The sequence below is a fragment of the Podarcis vaucheri genome (genome assembly GCF_965113315.1).
Source record: "Podarcis vaucheri genome assembly, chromosome: 10".
In the NCBI taxonomy this organism is placed as follows: Eukaryota; Metazoa; Chordata; class Lepidosauria; order Squamata; family Lacertidae; genus Podarcis; species Podarcis vaucheri.
In genome coordinates, this window is record NC_138748.1 from 39,022,062 (window position 1) to 39,039,567 (window position 17,506).

The following is a 17,506-nucleotide window of genomic DNA, read 5'->3' on the forward strand; positions in this document are numbered from 1 at the left end:
AGAAGCACCGCCCCTATGGCTCTGTCCGAAGCGTCTGTTTCGACCCTCAGCTTTTTTTGTAAATCCACATGTAGAAGTTGTTCGTCAGAGGCGAAGGCCCTTTTCAGTTCCTCAAACGCTCGCTCCGCCTCCCCCGTCCAAACAAACTTCTTTTTGCTGCTGAGACAGTCCGTGATGGGCGCCGTCAGGTGGGCGAAGTTTCGGATGAACTTACGATAAAAGTTTCCAAACCCTAGGAACCTCTGCACATCCTTCTTGGTCTTGGGTGTTTTCCATTCCAGCACCGCTTGAACCTTGCCGGGGTCCATGGCCAACCCCTTGTCTGACAAGCGGTACCCCAGGAATTCCACCTCCTTGGTATGAAACTGACACTTTTCCAGTTTCACCCACAGTCTGTTGGCTTGCAGCCTGCTCAACACTTCTCTGACGTCTCTCACATGTTGCTCCTCATTCTCCGAATACACCAACACGTCATCTAAGAAGGCCACGCAATTCTTGTAGAGCAAAGGCCCCAGTACATGGTTCATAAAGGCTTGAAAACACGCGGAGCCCGTTTGTAATCCAAAAGGCATAACGAGGTATTCAAATGCCCCCAAAGGGGTGAACATGGTGGTCTTCCATTCATCCCCTTTCCTTATACGTATCAGGTTGTACGCCCCCCTTAGGTCCAGCTTTGTAAAAATCTTTCCTTTTCGCACCCTGGTCAAAATATCATCAATCCTGGGCATAGGAAAAGCCGCCGGCTCTGTCACTGCATTTAGGGCCCGAAAGTCACATACCAGCCTCGGCTTGTCCGTGTTTTTTTTATCCACAAAAAACACTGGGCTACCCCCCGCTGCCTTGGACTCTCTGATGAAGCCTCTCTTCAGGTTCTTGTCAATGAACGCTCGTAACTCCTGCATCTCCCTGTCTGACATGGCATACAACTTGCCTACAGGAAGCTGTGCTCCAGGGAGTAAATTGATCTGGCAATCAAAGGGCCTATGCGGGGGTAGTTGGTCCGCTTCCTTCTCGCTGAACACGTCGCTGAGATCAGCATACTGTGGTGGCACCTTCCCCTTCTCCATCACTTCCGTCCCTGCTAGGGTGGCTTGGGCCCCTGCTGACCCCTTTTCCGCCCTGCAGTGTTCTAAGCAGTGTGCGGAACCGAAGGAAACCACTCTTTGATGCCAGCCCACCAGCGGATCATGTAGGGCTAGCCAGCTCATTCCCAAAATAATGGGAGCGCCTCCCAAGGTGGCCACATTAAACGCTATCAGTTCTGTGTGCCTTGCCACCCTCATTATCATTGGGACGGTCTGCAAGCTGACGCCTCCTCCCAACAGTTCCCTGCCATCAATCGTGGTCACCTGCAGGGGGTTGCTTAAAGGGATAGTCTGTATCTGGTGTTCAGCAGCAAACTCCTTGCTCATGAAATTGCAGGAGCTGCCTGAGTCCAACAGCGCCTTTATTTTTAGGGGGTGTCCATTTTGCAGCTCTAGCGACACTTCAATCACTAGAGCAGGTCGAGGAGCTTCTGGCACTGGCACTTGGGGAAGGGGCACTTTCACTGCTCTTTGGCCTGGCTGCAGTCCCCTGCTGGCAACCAGGCGTTGGCTTTTACCTGCTCCGTTTCTCCCTGCTCTTCCCCCTCAACAGCTCCCACCATCCCTTGCCATTCCTTCCTCTGGGGGCAGACTCTGGCAAAGTGGCCTGGCTGTTGGCAGAGATAGCATTTCCGGGCTCCCTTTCCCTCCTTCTTCGCCCCCTCACTGGGCTTTGAAACTGCGCGCGCGCGGGCTGTTCCGATTTCCATCGGCTCTGCCGGCGGGAAAGCTGGCTCAGGAATGTCTGGAATGCGTAACTCCTTCCAACGTTCCCCTCTCCCTTCCCGCCTCTCCAAGGCTCTTGCCTCCTGGCGCGCTCCAATGGTCAGCGCAGATTTGGTCAGCTGATCCATAGACCCCGCCCTGGGGCTCCTGGCCAGCTCGTCTTTCACAGCTGAAGAAAGACCTTCTTCAAATAGCATCTGAATGGGTGCCGCCGATAAATCCCACCCCAATCTGTGAATCAGCATGGTAAATTCAGTCCAGTACTCACGGACAGATCTGCTTCCCTGCTTGCAAGCCATTAGCTGTCTGCGTACCGCCCCTTCCTCAATATCGCTGGAAAACATGATATCCATTGCACGAAAGAATTTCATAGTGTCCTTTAGGATATCGTTGTGCGTTGCCATCAGGGGTCGAACCCAGTCCCGCGCCCCCTTCTCAAGATGCCCAATTACGAACGCAACTCGCGATTCCTCATCAGGGAACTCATCAAACTGCACATTCAGAGCATATTGCATCTCCGTCCTAAAGGCATGGTAATCCTTGGGGTCCCCCCCAAACTTCTGCACCAATCCTGGTACCTTTCTGGGGAACTGAGTGGTTCTCCCCTTTTTGTCAGCATCCTGAGCCCTTCTCTCCTCGAGCCTCGCCGTCTGCAGCGCAAGTTGGACCTCCAGAGCTTGATACCTTTCTTCCAAGCTTGGACCAGCTCCAACCCCTGCGTCTCCGGTTCCGACTGGGTTGCTCATGATGCTTTCTCCTGCACAGGCAGCGTACAGAGACTGTCAGACTGCTGTCAGGGGATGGTTAGCTGCTTGTGCTTAAAATTGTGCCCCTTCAGAGTTTGTGCGACCCCACAAACCTCTGTGTGCGACAGAGCTCCTCAGACATGTCTGCTCTAGTCACTAGTAGAGTCTGACAGTGGCTGTCTGCGGAAGCGCTTCCAGCAAAGAAGTTCCTTAACGGAAACGCGTCTCCTGGACTCACGACGTGGCAGCTTCCGGCGCAGCATGGGTCTCCCTGCAGTTGCTTCTGACACCTCCCCGCTATTTTCGCTCGAAGTGTCTCTCACCCCTTTCTCTCCCCTGCTGCTTCCTGCCTGGGCTGCTGCGTCTCTCTCAGCATTACTGAGATCCTCCTCCAGAGACCCCGCGCTCCCCCTGCTGGTCCCTGCTTTGGCTGTTGACTCTCTCCCAGTCTCTGGGAGCCTTACCACTTCCCTTTCCTCCGATGTCAGTTCCCTGACAGGTACCTATTTATCTACTTGCACTTTGACGTGCTTTCGAACTGCTAGGTTGGCAGGAGCAGGGACTAAGCAACAGGAGCTCACCCCGTTGCGGGGATTCGAACCGCCGACCTTCTGATCGGCAAGTCCTAGGCTCTGTGGTTTAACCCACAGCGCCACCAGCGTCCCATCATAATGTTATAGACACCATCAAATGGAGGTCCATGACACTTGAGTGATCAGATTCCATAACATGAATAAATGTGTGAACGATGCATATGTGTGTGTGTGTAGAGGGCATGGTAGTGGTGAATATCGTGTGAGAAGAAACCCATTTTTCTTGTGAAAAAATATTGTATATTTCCTTATCATCTTATGGACAGGGTTCTAGAAAATATGAATCCACAAGAAAAAATATTTGGAATCATAGTATATTTATTATATACATAAAATATAAAAACAAAATTTCAAAACAGTAACATTTTTGTGAATCCACAGGACCACAATAGAAAACATACCTATGAACCATGGATCAGTGAAGTGTTGTTATTTCAGTGGTATAGTAGCTCTTCCTTTATTTTTTAATGTATACAAATGGGATACATTTTGTGTCTGTTTACCAGAGAAGTATAGAATCTAGTGATGAATATGGCATTGATATTCCATAAATGTACACTATTTTGAAAGTTCTGTGTAGAAACAGAAAGAAAGAAACTTGCTGCTCAAATTTAAATATTATAAAACAAAGGCCAAAGCCAGCATGAATTATGAACAAGTCCATGACATTTCAAAAAGCACTCCCCCCCATCCTTGTTTTCTCTTTTGGTGGTACATACAGTCTCATCATAGCTGATATTTATAGAATTAACCCATTAGTCTGAAGTTAGGACTTCATCTGAAATATATTAATTGCAAAAAATTATTTGTGAACTTTACTGAGTGGCCATTGGCATAAATGAATGAAAACTATTCCTTTTATCCTTTATAATCGTGGAGTGCTTCTGTTCCAATATTCATTTTCCTGTGCCACCTCTGTTCCCCAACAATATTAGAATTTTCACACTGAAAGGGGGCAGGCAATAAAGTGCTTTATACAATCAAATGCTTACAAGTGTATAATACCTCATAAAATAGAAGTGTTCCCATTTATACTTTATGGAACCAATCTTTTCTTAAAACCAAAATTTTGATGAAAGGATAGGTTCTACTTTCATCTGTGCTGGCTCCAAAACAAACCAGAGTCCAACTTGGGTGTTGCAACATATTCCCCTTGGTTTAACTGACTTGAAAATTTTATCCAGAATCTTTTTAAGTGCCCCAAATGAAAATCTTATTAACTCCTTTTTAAGGATGTCCCACAGAGCCCTGTTGGTTAAATGCATGCCCTAATTAGTTATTAAAGATTACTGACTTTGTATGTTTTCCAGTGGAGTTTTCCCACCAATATTGGTATCATTTCCATACATGCATACTTCTAGAGATTTACAGTAGACATTTAATCAAAACCTTCATCTTAGTTTTAATATACCAGTATAAAACACCCCACATTCCATTGCTTCTCTCTAAATTGGTAGACCTTTTGTCCATTACTAGTGTATATTCATCTTTCCAAAGAACGTGAGAGTGGGGTTCCAATTTTTAGATTCTTCAGTTGGTGCCAGTTCCACATACTTTAACTGGGGGTAAACAAAACACTTGTACAGCTGGACCCTAAAGCAGTATTGTCTATAAAGATTTAATTTAAGGGCTGTGGCATAAGCCATATTTTGCTGCATAAATGAAATTTATTCCCAGGCAGGTTGGTCCAATACAGACAAGGTCTGTGATAAATAGATGATTGGTGGAAAGGTGGATATGGGTAGGAGAGCTGCAGGAGTGAAGCTATGCATGCACAGCCTTTAGTTGGACTCACTTATTACAAGACCTCTACTCCCCCTATACAATCAACTGAAGTTATTGGGTGGGTGGGGGCTCCGCTTCTCTTGTGAGGGTTTCACCCACAAACACTGTTTATACATAAGTGTTGCAATTGGGACCAAAGTGTTTAAGAATCAAAGTGAAAGGCTATGACTTTGAATACCTCTACACATACTTGGCACTATTCCTTTCCCTTCCAGTTTTCATTTTGAGAGCCTTCTTTCTGTAGTGTTTGCATCATTTTGTGCATAAACAAATGCCCTGTTTGGCACTTTCAGCTACATTCTTTTAAAATTTCCAAGACATTTTTCCCCAGAGCTGGTTTCCATTGCTGGACAAAACTTTTCATATTGACTATCAGTCTGCCTGCTTGAACATCTTCATATCCAGCCACAAGATATTTCAAACCTTTGAAAACAAAATAGTCAGATATTTATTGGACTAGTACTTCATATTTATCCAAGTATGCAATCATAAAGGGAATTTACTTTGTATACTGTAAACCACTCTGTAATCTTCTGATGAACAGCAGTATATAAATTTAATAAATAAATAAAATAAAATAGTTGTGTGTGCATATATGTTTTGTGCATGTATGCATGTACATGTGTGTGTGTACGCGTGCATAAAAAAGGTAAAGGTACCACTGACTGTTAGGTCCAGTCGCGGATGACTCTGGGGTTGCCGGCATTTGTCTGCAGACAGGCTTCTGGGTCATGTGGCCAGCATGACAAAGCCGCTTCTGGCGAACCAGAGCAGCGCATGGAAACGTCATTTACCTTCCTGACGGAGTGGTACCTATTTATCTACTTGCACTTTGATGTGCTTTCGAACTGCTAGGTGGGCAGGAACTGGGGCCGAGCAATGTATGTGTATAATGCATATCTTTTTAATCCAGAAGTATCTTTAATGTAAGAGGACAGGAGGCAATTTTGTTCATATTCTACCTTCTCAATGCAGCCCTCTGATAAACTGTTCCAGAGAGTTGGGGGGACCCTTTATATTAGAGTACAGTGGTACCTTGGGTTAAGAACTTAATTCTTTCTGGAGGTCCATTCTTAACCTGAAACTGTTCTTAACCTGAGGTACCACTTTAGCTAATGGGGCCTCCCACTGCCGCTGCGCCACCACCGAGCAATTTCTGTTCTCATCCTGGAGTAAAGTTCTTAACCCAAGGTACTATTTCTGGGTTAGTGGAGTCTGTAACCTGAAGTGTCTGTAACCTGAGGTACCACTGTAGAAGTTGCGGGGCAACTGTAGGGGGAATCACCTCCTTTTCTCACAAGTTAGCATATGCTTCCATTCCATCAAAAAGTCATTCTGTGCTAAAAGTTGCACAGTGCAATTTACTCTTATGTTAACTGTGCAGTTTACTCTTACTCAACACTCTTATGCAGTGCACCAGTCTGGCTCACTTTTGTGCTTAATTGCATTTGGTTTGTGAAACTTTACTACTTTTTTCTGGTAGATGACAGAGCTACAGTATCACAAGCTCTGAAATGATCTCATCTGAGAAATTATTGCAAACGAGATTTTTTCCCCCTAGTAACTTTGAGGGTTTTTTTTTTAATGGTGAGACCATTTTACAAAGATACTTCACTATGCAAATATTACGTGGTAAATCTACCCTCATAGCTCAGTCAGTAGAGCATGAGACTCTTAGGGTCATGGATTTGAGCCTCATAATGGACAAACAATTCCTGCACTGCAGGGCTTTGACTAGATGACCCTCATGGTCCCTTCCAACTCTGCAATTCTATGATTCTATTATTTTAATACTTCCAAAGGAGAATAGGTACTTTGGAATCCACAGTCTATTGTTTTCAAATAATTGACCAGAGAAGCAAGTGTCCTTGAACTAATAATTTACTGAAAAAGAAACTCTGGATCTAATTTCGATGTGCATACAAAGGCCCATTCAAATACAGAATGTCTATCTGTACTTTATTATTTTAAATGAGATGTGTGTTTAGATATACATTGAGATGTGCCAGAATGTGCACAGCTAGTCATATATAGAAATATTTTTATGCATGACTAGAACTGGCTCAAGAAACATAAATTTCAGTTTAATATAGTGATTGTGTATATTGAGTGTATCTTCATGGATTTGCAAGCACAACCAATACAGGTGTGATGGGAATATCTTATATTTCTTGGAGACAGGGTAACACTAGCTGCATTATTTTATTTTTCAAAATGTTGGTGAAGGAATTCTGCTTGTGTGAGAGAAGATTCAGATTGACAAACACTGTGGCAGGGCTTTGATAATGATTAGTGCATGATATAACAGGTCCAAAGTGAAGCTAAAATTGAAAGGATTGTCTAGCATCACATTAAATTGCTTTAATTAGTAAGAACAGTGATTGGCATTTTAGTTTTCTGGAGTATCTATGTAATATTTTCTTCTACCGCAAGAATGTGGAATATAATTTATATGTACTGACTATAAGAGTGGTTCTGATTAACATAAATAGTAAAAATAAATAAATGATGATGATAAAGACCTGATTTTCATAATAAATACCTACCAGGATTAAGTACTGGGCAAGTGCAGCCTCTGTTAGTCCATGATTCTGGGTACAGAATCCGCTTCCCTCGTAAAATCTTAAGCTTTGTAGATTTCAGTACTTTTTGGATCTTCACATTGACCTCAGCGTGGGAGCCTTTATCATGAGCAGATAAAATCTTTGCCTTCAGCACTGAATAAAGAACATAACTTCTGTTTTCATTCTAGTACATTGGTACATAGATTAATCTTAGGCACCATCCATGTGTGCACTGCAAACTGAGACTCTTTGTACTTTCAGGTTGGGTGTAATTGTTGCTACGGCTAGTGTGATATAGAGATGTTTCTATATATTTCATCTGATGCAAACAGAAAGGCTCTTGATTTAGCCGAAAATAAACTGTGCCAGATCCTCTCCTTGATGAGCCTGTTCAGCCTTTGCCAAAGACAGGGTGCAGGGAGATGCTCAGTGACCTGATTTTTTTAGGAAATACTGAGCACATACACAGCTGCTTCTTCCCATTGGAATTTCTTGGAACTGCTGCTAAGCTGTCATTTTAAACTTTTTTCACAAAACTACAAAATACAGCAATGGTTTCCTGTAGCCCGACTGCCTGTTCCCATTGCAGGCTTAAAATACATGTATTTTGGCAAAGAGAAGTAATCCGTTTAAAATAATCTAGCCATTTAGAGTTACATAGTTTGGTTCTTAGAAATTTACAGATTAAAAAAGTGCCTGGGAGTTTCTCTCCCCCCCCCATCCCCCATAAGCCATGCATGGATGAATTTAAACTGATAGAGTCTCCCTTTGAGAACTAGTAGTCTAATTGGCATCACAAAAAGGACTTTATATTGGTGATAATTTATAGAAAAAGAGGTTTGTCTACATATTAAATGCTGGTTTTCTCCCAGGACACATTTTCTAGGCAAATAGACCATTCATTAGAAGATAAAAAATGGTGGATAAATTGTACATAGCAGACAAAATATGCATGCAGCCATGCAGGTCCAATAGAAATAAATTTGCAAGGCAAAACAAGTTGTATTACCAAGCAAGCAAAGTTCCAGTTTTGATTTTTTTTAAAAAGTCTGTAAGTCAGGGGTCAGAAACCGTGGCACTCCACATATTGTTGGTCTTCTGTATCTATTGTCTCTGACCATTGGCCATGCTAGTTGGAGCTGATGGAAGCTGAAATCCAACAAAATCTGGAAGGGGGTGGGTATCCCATCCCTACTATATCTAGTGCACCACTTAAATGAACCTCTCGTTTTCCTAATATAAATACCACCATATCTCCCCGTCGTTGTAGCTCTGTTGACAGTTTACACTGATAAAGGAAACTGTTGACAGCACTATGCAATTTGAATAATATATTTGATTTTTAACTCACCATATGTATATTTCATGCCACAGAAGATCTTGGAATTTCTTAAAACTTGATCTTTACATTCACATTTTCCTACAGAAACACAAAAATGCCTCTCTCTTTAAGCATTATTTGATGAAATTATTTTAGTTACCATTATTTCATATTGTATTCACCAGAATGTCTAGATTCAGCTACTAAACTGGGAGGGAATGGGATTGCTCATGTAATCAGATATAGTTTTGGAGGTCAGCACTTTTCACAGAAGACTAAATGAATAGTGGCAACAGCATGTTACTAAACATTTTAAGTACTGAATGAAAAAGAATTTTTGTAGCTGCTCACTGGATCCTGGATATATCTATATATACAGAGTGTGTCTGTGTTGTGTGTGTGTGTACAGTATGGTTTATTTTTAGCTTGATGGAAAATATCAGCTGAGATTACATAGCCGATATTCAAACAGTGAACCTAACCAATTATAATAAATAATTCCACGTGATCTATAGTTCATTTCAGATGTTATATGAACACATAGGAAGAATGAGATCACACATATCTGACCTCCACATGTTTGTTATAAAAACTGAAAGAGCCCCCCACCACAAAAAAAGCTTTATACACAGAGGGTCCCTCCTTGTGATCAGGAACCCAGAGGTCCTGATAGCATGGGGAAAGTAATCCACACATAATGTTTAACACCTGAAAGAGACTCCTATCTTTCAGTAAAAAATCCAAAAGTTCATATTCTTACCTGAATGTCGAAGGGCAGAGTAGCCTTGTTCATCTTCCCACCCCCATGCTGGTTCACTTTTGTTATACGGAGAATAAAAGCCAGGGATTTCATGGTACCAATCTATGTTTGCACTGCTGAAATTAAAGGAACACTGTGATATGTTTCTTACAAACTCAGTTCAATTCAAGTTTATTTGTAAACAACCCTGCACACAAAAAACCCTTGACAAAGCTTAAGTATTCAGAAGCAAAATTAAAAGAAAATATTTATTGTGCTAATTATCCATACTTCTGTTGCCAGAAAAGGGACTTACTTATCTGCAATTCATTTATAGATCTCACACAAGTTCAGAGCTTGGAAGAGATTTCTAGCAGTGCCTGGTAGAGTTTTAGGATTATGATATAGTCACCCATAGCTAATTTCTTGCAGGAAGTTGTGTTTTTTTCCTTCTAAACAAGCCATGTGAGGGGGAATATGGAATAATAGAATGATAGTAACATAGAGTTGGAAGAGACCCTGAACATCATCTGAACCTTAGCATTATGAGCAACATGCTCTAACCAACTGAGCTATACCTATGCCTTTCCAATATATTTTTCTTGTTCCAATTCTTTCTTTCTTTTGTGGGAAGTGCTATGTCTCAATATCTTCAACGTATGAGTTAGAAAAGTGATTGTTTCCTATTTCTTATGCATATCCCCCCTCCCCCAGTCAGATTACTTTAGAACTTAATCCTTTCAATCCAACTATAATGTGTGGTTCATGTGAGGCGTTACAATAAAACAACAACATTTTGTTCTAGAGCAGAGATGAGGAACATGTGGCCTTCTAGATGTTGCTGTACTTCAACTCCCATCAGCCCCAACCAGCATGGCCAGTGGTCAGGAATGATGGGAGTTCTTATCCAAAAACATGTGAAGGGTCACAGGTCCTCCATCTCTGCTCAAGAGGTTTTTCTACATCTCTAACCTTTTTATTACTTCTATTTCAAACATGTATTTATTGTAGATAAACTCCTTGTCCTTATGCTAGCTAGCCATTTATTAGGTAGCAATATGTTTGTCCACTCACTTATTGATGCAGTCTCCATTTAGTGGGTCACAGCTTCCTGCACAATCACATGCTCGGCAGCCATAATCTCCAAAGCCCCAGTATCCTACCATGCACCTATCGCACTGAGGACCAGCCACTCCAGGTTTGCAGGGACAGTCACCGTTGTTGGGATCACAGAAGGTGCTATTGCTAAAGGGAAGCACAGCTGATCCAACAGGGTGGCAGGAGCACACTGCAATATTAAAACATGCATATAAGATGAACGTATATGGGGAGAGAGTATATCCTAAATGTACCACCCAGACTTAGTATTATTCTTGTTTTACATTCAAGGGTTCAAGAAATATAAATACATGAATCTGCCACTGCCATTTGTAGTTTGGCCCTGCAAACAATGCAAATGTATGTTTTCTCCCTGCAGTACATCATTATAGTTTTTACTACTGTGGATTTTACAGATACATGGAAGACTTATTGAAGTCTCACATGTGAAAATGCCCTGTATTGTTTCCCATACCAATCACTATGCCATTCCTTAAAAGTGTTGAGTGGAAAATGTCACCTTTTAGCTCTCTCTTAGCTGTAAGATGCTTGCAGTAAGGTGTGCTAAAAACACATGATCTCTTGCTTATTGAATAAATTGACTTAAAACTGAATCTGAAATTCAATATTACCATGGCCCTGGAGTATTAAAAGCAGTTCTCAACTCTAAACAAATGTTAACTGCTTTTATACAACAGCCTCAAAACTTAGAATGAACCAAATAAGCTCTGATTACTACAACTTTCAGTTGTGTCTTGGATAAGTGTTGGATAAGTGTTGGATAAGGATCCAAGTGTTACAACCATCTATGTATGAATACAAGTGTTTTAAATTTAATGACTGTAATCAGTTATGAACCTTCTTATCACCCCCCATGACATTGTAGCAGAGTCTTAAAAATTCATACAAGTTGTTAAAAATAGAAGAGGTAGGAGAATCTATGTAACCTTCAAGCAGATTGCTACAGTTACCATGTTAAATAAGAGTATGCCCTGCTTTATCTAGTACATACACACTCCTGAACAAATATTACACATTGTTCACTTTGCTTAGTGTAGTTTAAGGATTTGTGGTTTAACAGCTCTTTCATTTGCTTTGACCTTGGAGCTTTTCCATTTTCGTCCCTCCTCAGTGAGTGAGCTGGCAATATCTGCAGAATTCCATTGTCTACTACTGTATATGAATAAGGTTATCAGACATGTCGTTATCAACACAAACTATGCAAGACACAAGGCCTTTTTCTGTTGAGATTGTAATCTCTGCTTGATCCCCTCAAAGCACAAGCTTTCTGTTCAGCTGGAGCTCTCCAAAACACTCCTCACACTTTACACAGCAAGTGAAAAGCTGTGACTGAACAATTTCACGGAGGAAATATCTGTCTCCTCTGTTGGCTCTATCATGTGTCACTCTGACTCCATTGTTGTGGACTTTGCACAAATGATAGCAGCTGAAGATGAAACTGGGATGGCTGCCCAGGAATGAAACTCATTATGGCTTGGAGGCAACAGCTGAGAGGAATTTGCTTTGTATCAATAGATTTTGCAAGAAAAGAAAAGAAAAAAGTAAGCTGATCAGGAAGAGGAAGTCAGAAAAGAAAACTTGAAGGATCGATTGCTGTTATGGGGAAAGCTTTTACAATTTCTCTAGATTGTATGCAAAATGCTTTACAATACTTATTCGTCCTCCCCAAAACCCTATTATTTCTTGTATTTTTAGAGATGCAGCTGAGACTGGAAGGCAGTTGTTGTTATTGTTATTGTTATTATATTAGTAGTATTTATTTATTTATTTGTTAATTATTCAAATTTGTATACCACCCTTCATCTGTAGATCTCAGGATGGTTCACAGCATTAAAATATGAGATAAAAACACAAAATACATAATAAATACAAGAACAAAAATGAAACAATTCCCCCACCTGCTCCCACAAGCACATTTTAAAAAGAAACACAGAAGTAGTTCCAACATTCTTTGGCAACTTCCATGATCACATTCTTCACCCATTAGATCCACTAACACCTCAGTCTCATTTTACTGAGTAAAACTTTGCCTACAGAGAATATTTTATTTGGATTGACAGTGATGACATTCAAATCCCAGATTACCTATGGATTGTCAGAATCACCGGGGGGGGGGGCTATTTCAGTTAGATATACTGCGTAATGAAATATTTGAGGATTGTACAGTAGTTCCTTCATTTACAAATGTGAGGATACCAAACTTTTTTTTTTACCTTGGCATAAGAATGAGCAACAGAATGATCTAGTATTTAAATATTCATATTGAGAAATTCATATAAGCTTACATTTGCAGGCATCTGGGGCAGAAAAGGGTCTTCTGAGGTCTCGGTAGTAGCCTGGCTTGCAATGCTGGCAGTGCTGCCCTTCTGTATTGTGTTGACAGTTATCACACACCCCACCACTTTGGTTTCTTGATGCCAGCCATGTGTCCATGTCAAAGTGGCAAGAGTCAGAATGCCCATTGCACTTACAGGCTGAAACACAGCCAAGATAAGCAAAAAGACAATGATGTTTTTGGTAGAATAAGAAAATATCAAATCAAATATTTTGAAGACCAGATCAGATTATCCTACGACAGATACGCAAATCCAGTATAATTATTGCTGCTTCTGTATCTTCTGTACTGTAAATTAAAACTTTAAAATATTTAGTGTTTCAGTGTCTAGTATAATTTATTTAGGTGCCCCAAGAAAAACTGAATAGCTCAAAATTGGAAGATTGAAGGGGGCCAAACAAATGTCACCTTCTTGGTAAAATGAATGAACATCCTAGTAAATTAAGGTGTTACCAATGTTTTAAAATGTTGTGGATAGTGGCATTGGTTTTGGCTTTCTAATTTGTTTCCCCAGGGTCATTTCTGCATATCCTGATAGCCCAGAAGCACTGCCGTTAACTTGTTACTTACATCTGCATTCATTTGGAGTTCCTGTTCTGCCATTTGCCGCTTGCCATGGCTGGTCATTGTAGAGAGAAGCACAATGTTGACAATGCGTTCCTGCAGTATTGTGTTTGCACATGCACCTTCCATGGACCTAACAAAGGGGAAACAAACTGTGACAACTAGGGCTGTAGTGGCATTTCTAGAGATAACATGCAGGTGCACCTACAGTATTGTGAAATCACTGGTAATTTGGAAATGTGTCTGCCCGCTAACTACTTGCTAACTGAATAGAAAATTGTTCTTTTCAGTTGAAGCCGATTGCTTGCTCACATGGAATTATTCTAGCATTGCAGCAATATCACAACACCTGCACTGAATAGGGGTCCTGTTCAGAATATTTGAAACGGTATACTGAATGCATGGAGTGAGGAGGGAGAACCACTGCAATATACCTTGTATCAAGCCTACACACAGCATCCTTGTGCAGAGACAGGGTCCCAGTTTTCATGGCTGTATGCTTGTAGGTTTATGCAACAAATTCCAAGGATTCATGTACATAATCAACGCTCATTAAGATTGGCAAGAAGTTGTTTTAGAAGCAAATAAGTAAATATTAAGGAGGGTTTGAGGAACAGCAAAGCAGCTGTAGTCTCCTCCTTGGGAGCCAACTATCTCTCGGCCTTAGCTCTGCATTCACAATACAAGGATACTTGTTTGCCTTCCAGGGCTGTTGTAAGTTTTATGGAGATGATGTACCGTATATGAAACACTCTGAACATTTGAAATGTGCTATAAAAGTGCTAACCATTAATCATGGTAATAGCAGTATTATGCTTTCCCCTAGTTATTGGATAACCTGTACTTCTATCACCAAACATTTATTTTATAAATTGTACTGAACCCCTTGCCATATCCACTTTGTGTTTTATGACAGCTTTAGAACTCTCCCCCAAATAAACAGTCCTCACATATATATTGCTATTGTGCTGTACTAAAATACCATTGCTTAATTGCCACAGGCCCCTCTTGATTAGACACTAGTGAGCACCTTCATTTTGATGTCAAAAATTAGATTTAAAATTTGGATTAATGTTAGAGAATTTCTTCCACATCTTTTTACTCAGTTTTATTTACAATGAGTTATTTCATTGTGGTAAATTACCCCATTAGATTTTCCTATCAGAATGCGTGTGATTCAGGGAGAGTAAACAGTGTAGGCAAGATAGCTTATCATTTGCTCATTGGTATGGCATACATAGCAAAAATATAAACATCTAAGTAGCTCTGCACTGAACTTCTTGATCTGTACTTGACAACCAGAAAATACAGCTCTTATCAAGAAAGTATTGGTAGCTAAATAGCATTAAACGTTCATAAGAGAGAGAAAGAGAGACTCTTGCCACAGTTACAAATAGGCTGCTGCTCAGAATACCCTTCTGAGTGGCTTTGCTCCCATTATATTTACAGGGCATTTTAAAGACTCTTTGAGCTTGTTTGTCCAGATGAAGCTGCTGGCGAGAGACGATGTGAAGTTCTTTATAATGTGAAATGTTTTGGGTCTCATGGCACACCATATTTAGCATTCAGAAGGAATTTCCCCAGGTCAAACTGGGCAATAATCCTAGTAATTTCTGACTTCCCCTGCAGCATCGGAATTGGATAAGTTCCTTGAAGCTATTTGTTCTGCCAACACCCTCTTTCTGCTTGAGATTTATTATATAAAAGGGTCCTTGAGGAGTGGTAGATGGATAGTTGTTTGATCCTTCTTAGCTGTATGATTCTATTACCACAGTTGGAGTGTTTTGGCTCCTCTTAAATAAAAATATGGACTGAGTCATAAATGGGCACTGTAGAAAAGCTAGTGATGAGCGAGGAATGTCAAGAGGGAACTGGTGTTGCTTTTCATCCTACTCAGAATATAACAGTCTCTGACTGAGAAGGTTGCAGAAGGATAGAATGTTATTAGTGTTATAGCTCCAGGTACAGGCCTAAATATTCAAGTTGATGAAGAATGAACCAGAGAAAGGAAACTCTTTATGGTGAATAAAACAATCCATTCCTGGCAATGGAAGAGTGGGGAAAGTGACCATCCAGGAATATTTTTCTGGAAATTGTTATCTAACTTCATAACAGGCAAAGAAGGGGGGGAAAGAACCATGGTATATGCTTAAAGTAGGTGCCATGTTTGCTTAGAGCTCCATGGAAAAAAATATCTACCACATCCTGCATAAGTTTTCTTATTAGTAGCAAGTCAACTAATCAGGACAGCTGTATGTAATACAACAAGCTATTTGGGAAAGAGACCAGTGTCGTATAGCTTCCTCATAGAAATTTAAAAGTCCAGGTTTGTAAAAGGAGCGGAATACATTGACAGGTATTTCTCCAGTCAGAAATTGCCACATGGTGCTTCAAACCTAATAGTAGGTTGTAAGAATTGCATGACTGGGCAGCCAGCATGATACAAAGTATGAACTGGAAGTCCTGGGAGGGTGGTGAAACAAATACAGTGGTACCTCAGGTTAAGTACTTAATTCGTTCCGGAGGTCCGTTCTTAACCTGAAACTGTTCTTAACCTGAAGCGCCACTTTAGCTAATGAGGCCTCCTGCTGCTGCCGCGCCGCCGGAGCACAATTTCTGTTCTCATCCTGAAGCAAAGTTCTTAACCCGAGGTACTATTTTTGGGTTAGCGGAGTCTGTAACCTGAAGCGTCTGTAACCTGAGGTACCACTGTACTCATGGATGGTGTATATGTAAATCAGGTATTTGTAATTAAAATGTATTTTTTTTTACGCACAAGAAAGTCGGTTGTGAAAAGCAGGCCAACAACTTACATGGCATTGGCCATGTAAAAACAACAACACACCAAAGACATCCTTTCTGGCTCCCGTATGTCCCAATGTGATAATCAGGATATATATTCATATATCTGCCACTGGGGTTGCCATCCTTTACCCATTTCCCTGAAAGTTAGCCCCACTGAACTCAGTGAGAATGACTTCTGGAGTAGACATATATAGGACTGCACAGTCATGAATGAATAATGAGAAAGCAGATTTTGAGAATAAAAAAGATCTAAAGAAATTGGGGAAGTTAAATCAATAAGAAACAGCTGCTGCTGCTGCTGCCGCTGCCACAAAGATTATAATTTTGCACTAGAATGATCATATGCATGGCTCCAGTTTGATTTGCAGCCAGCCACGATGCATTTGTGACGACTAAATCAGAATGTAAACATTTTCCAGCAATTTCCATTTACCCCCATACTATTCATTTTGAATCTTTATGAGGCATAGCTAAATGACACATTTCCCAGGATGTTTCACTGTTTTGTGAATTGACACAAGTGAGTTCATTTAACCAGAGTTCTTTTTTTCACGCTATATTTCATTCTGTCAGTAGCCCTTTCCATTTTACTCCACTTCCAGACTGCTTTCTTTCTTAGCTTGACAGCTCTCTGGTAATGTCACTCATTATACTGTGCAAGGCAAACAGTGTTACAAAAGTTGACTTGTGTAAGATAAATTAGTGACTGATTTTCACACATGAAGACAGTTGCTAGGGCATGTTTCCTCCCCTTGCCTTTTTGTTCCTCAATTAATATATTCAATTACTTCTTTTCAAATTGTCTGGGTTTTTAGAAAATACTTCATGACTTATGTTCCTGAATGTACTATACTGAGAAAGAAGCAACTAACAGCCCTTGTGCACTAGAAGACCTGTTCCCCCCCAAAAAAACTTCCCTTTTGATTAGTATTGTTTATATTGCATAATGATTTGAGTTCTACACTACTATTGCAGTTTTATTATGGTAGATGTTATAGGGTTTTTTACTGAGACAATGTAAATCTTCACACAAGGGACAATATTGAAAGGATTAAAGGGGAATTACCGTAGTCTATAGAAAATTGTTTTTAAATTGTAGCTGTTATATTAGCTTTTTTCCAACA

General features: G+C 40.7%; 1 protein-coding gene across 2 annotated transcripts in view; it reads right to left on the reverse strand.

Annotated features, from left to right (window-relative positions):
* Positions 1-5,056: 5,056 nt before the first annotated feature.
* NTN4 (netrin 4) overlaps positions 5,057-17,506 on the reverse strand; it is a 42,917-nt gene continuing 30,467 nt past the window's right edge. The window contains exons 4-10 of one of the 2 annotated variants that reach the window (XM_082240775.1): positions 13,584-13,710; positions 12,964-13,152; positions 10,634-10,847; positions 9,581-9,693; positions 8,851-8,919; positions 7,482-7,652; positions 5,057-5,358 (exon numbers count right to left, since the gene is read on the reverse strand). In XM_082240775.1, the coding sequence (XP_082096901.1) occupies positions 5,225-5,358; positions 7,482-7,652; positions 8,851-8,919; positions 9,581-9,693; positions 10,634-10,847; positions 12,964-13,152; positions 13,584-13,710 (1,017 nt within the window). In that variant the 3' untranslated portion in view covers positions 5,057-5,224. Of the gene's footprint in view, positions 5,359-7,481; positions 7,653-8,850; positions 8,920-9,580; positions 9,697-10,633; positions 10,848-12,963; positions 13,153-13,583; positions 13,711-17,506 lie in introns of both variants that reach the window. The other variant, XM_082240774.1, reaches the window with a different exon arrangement.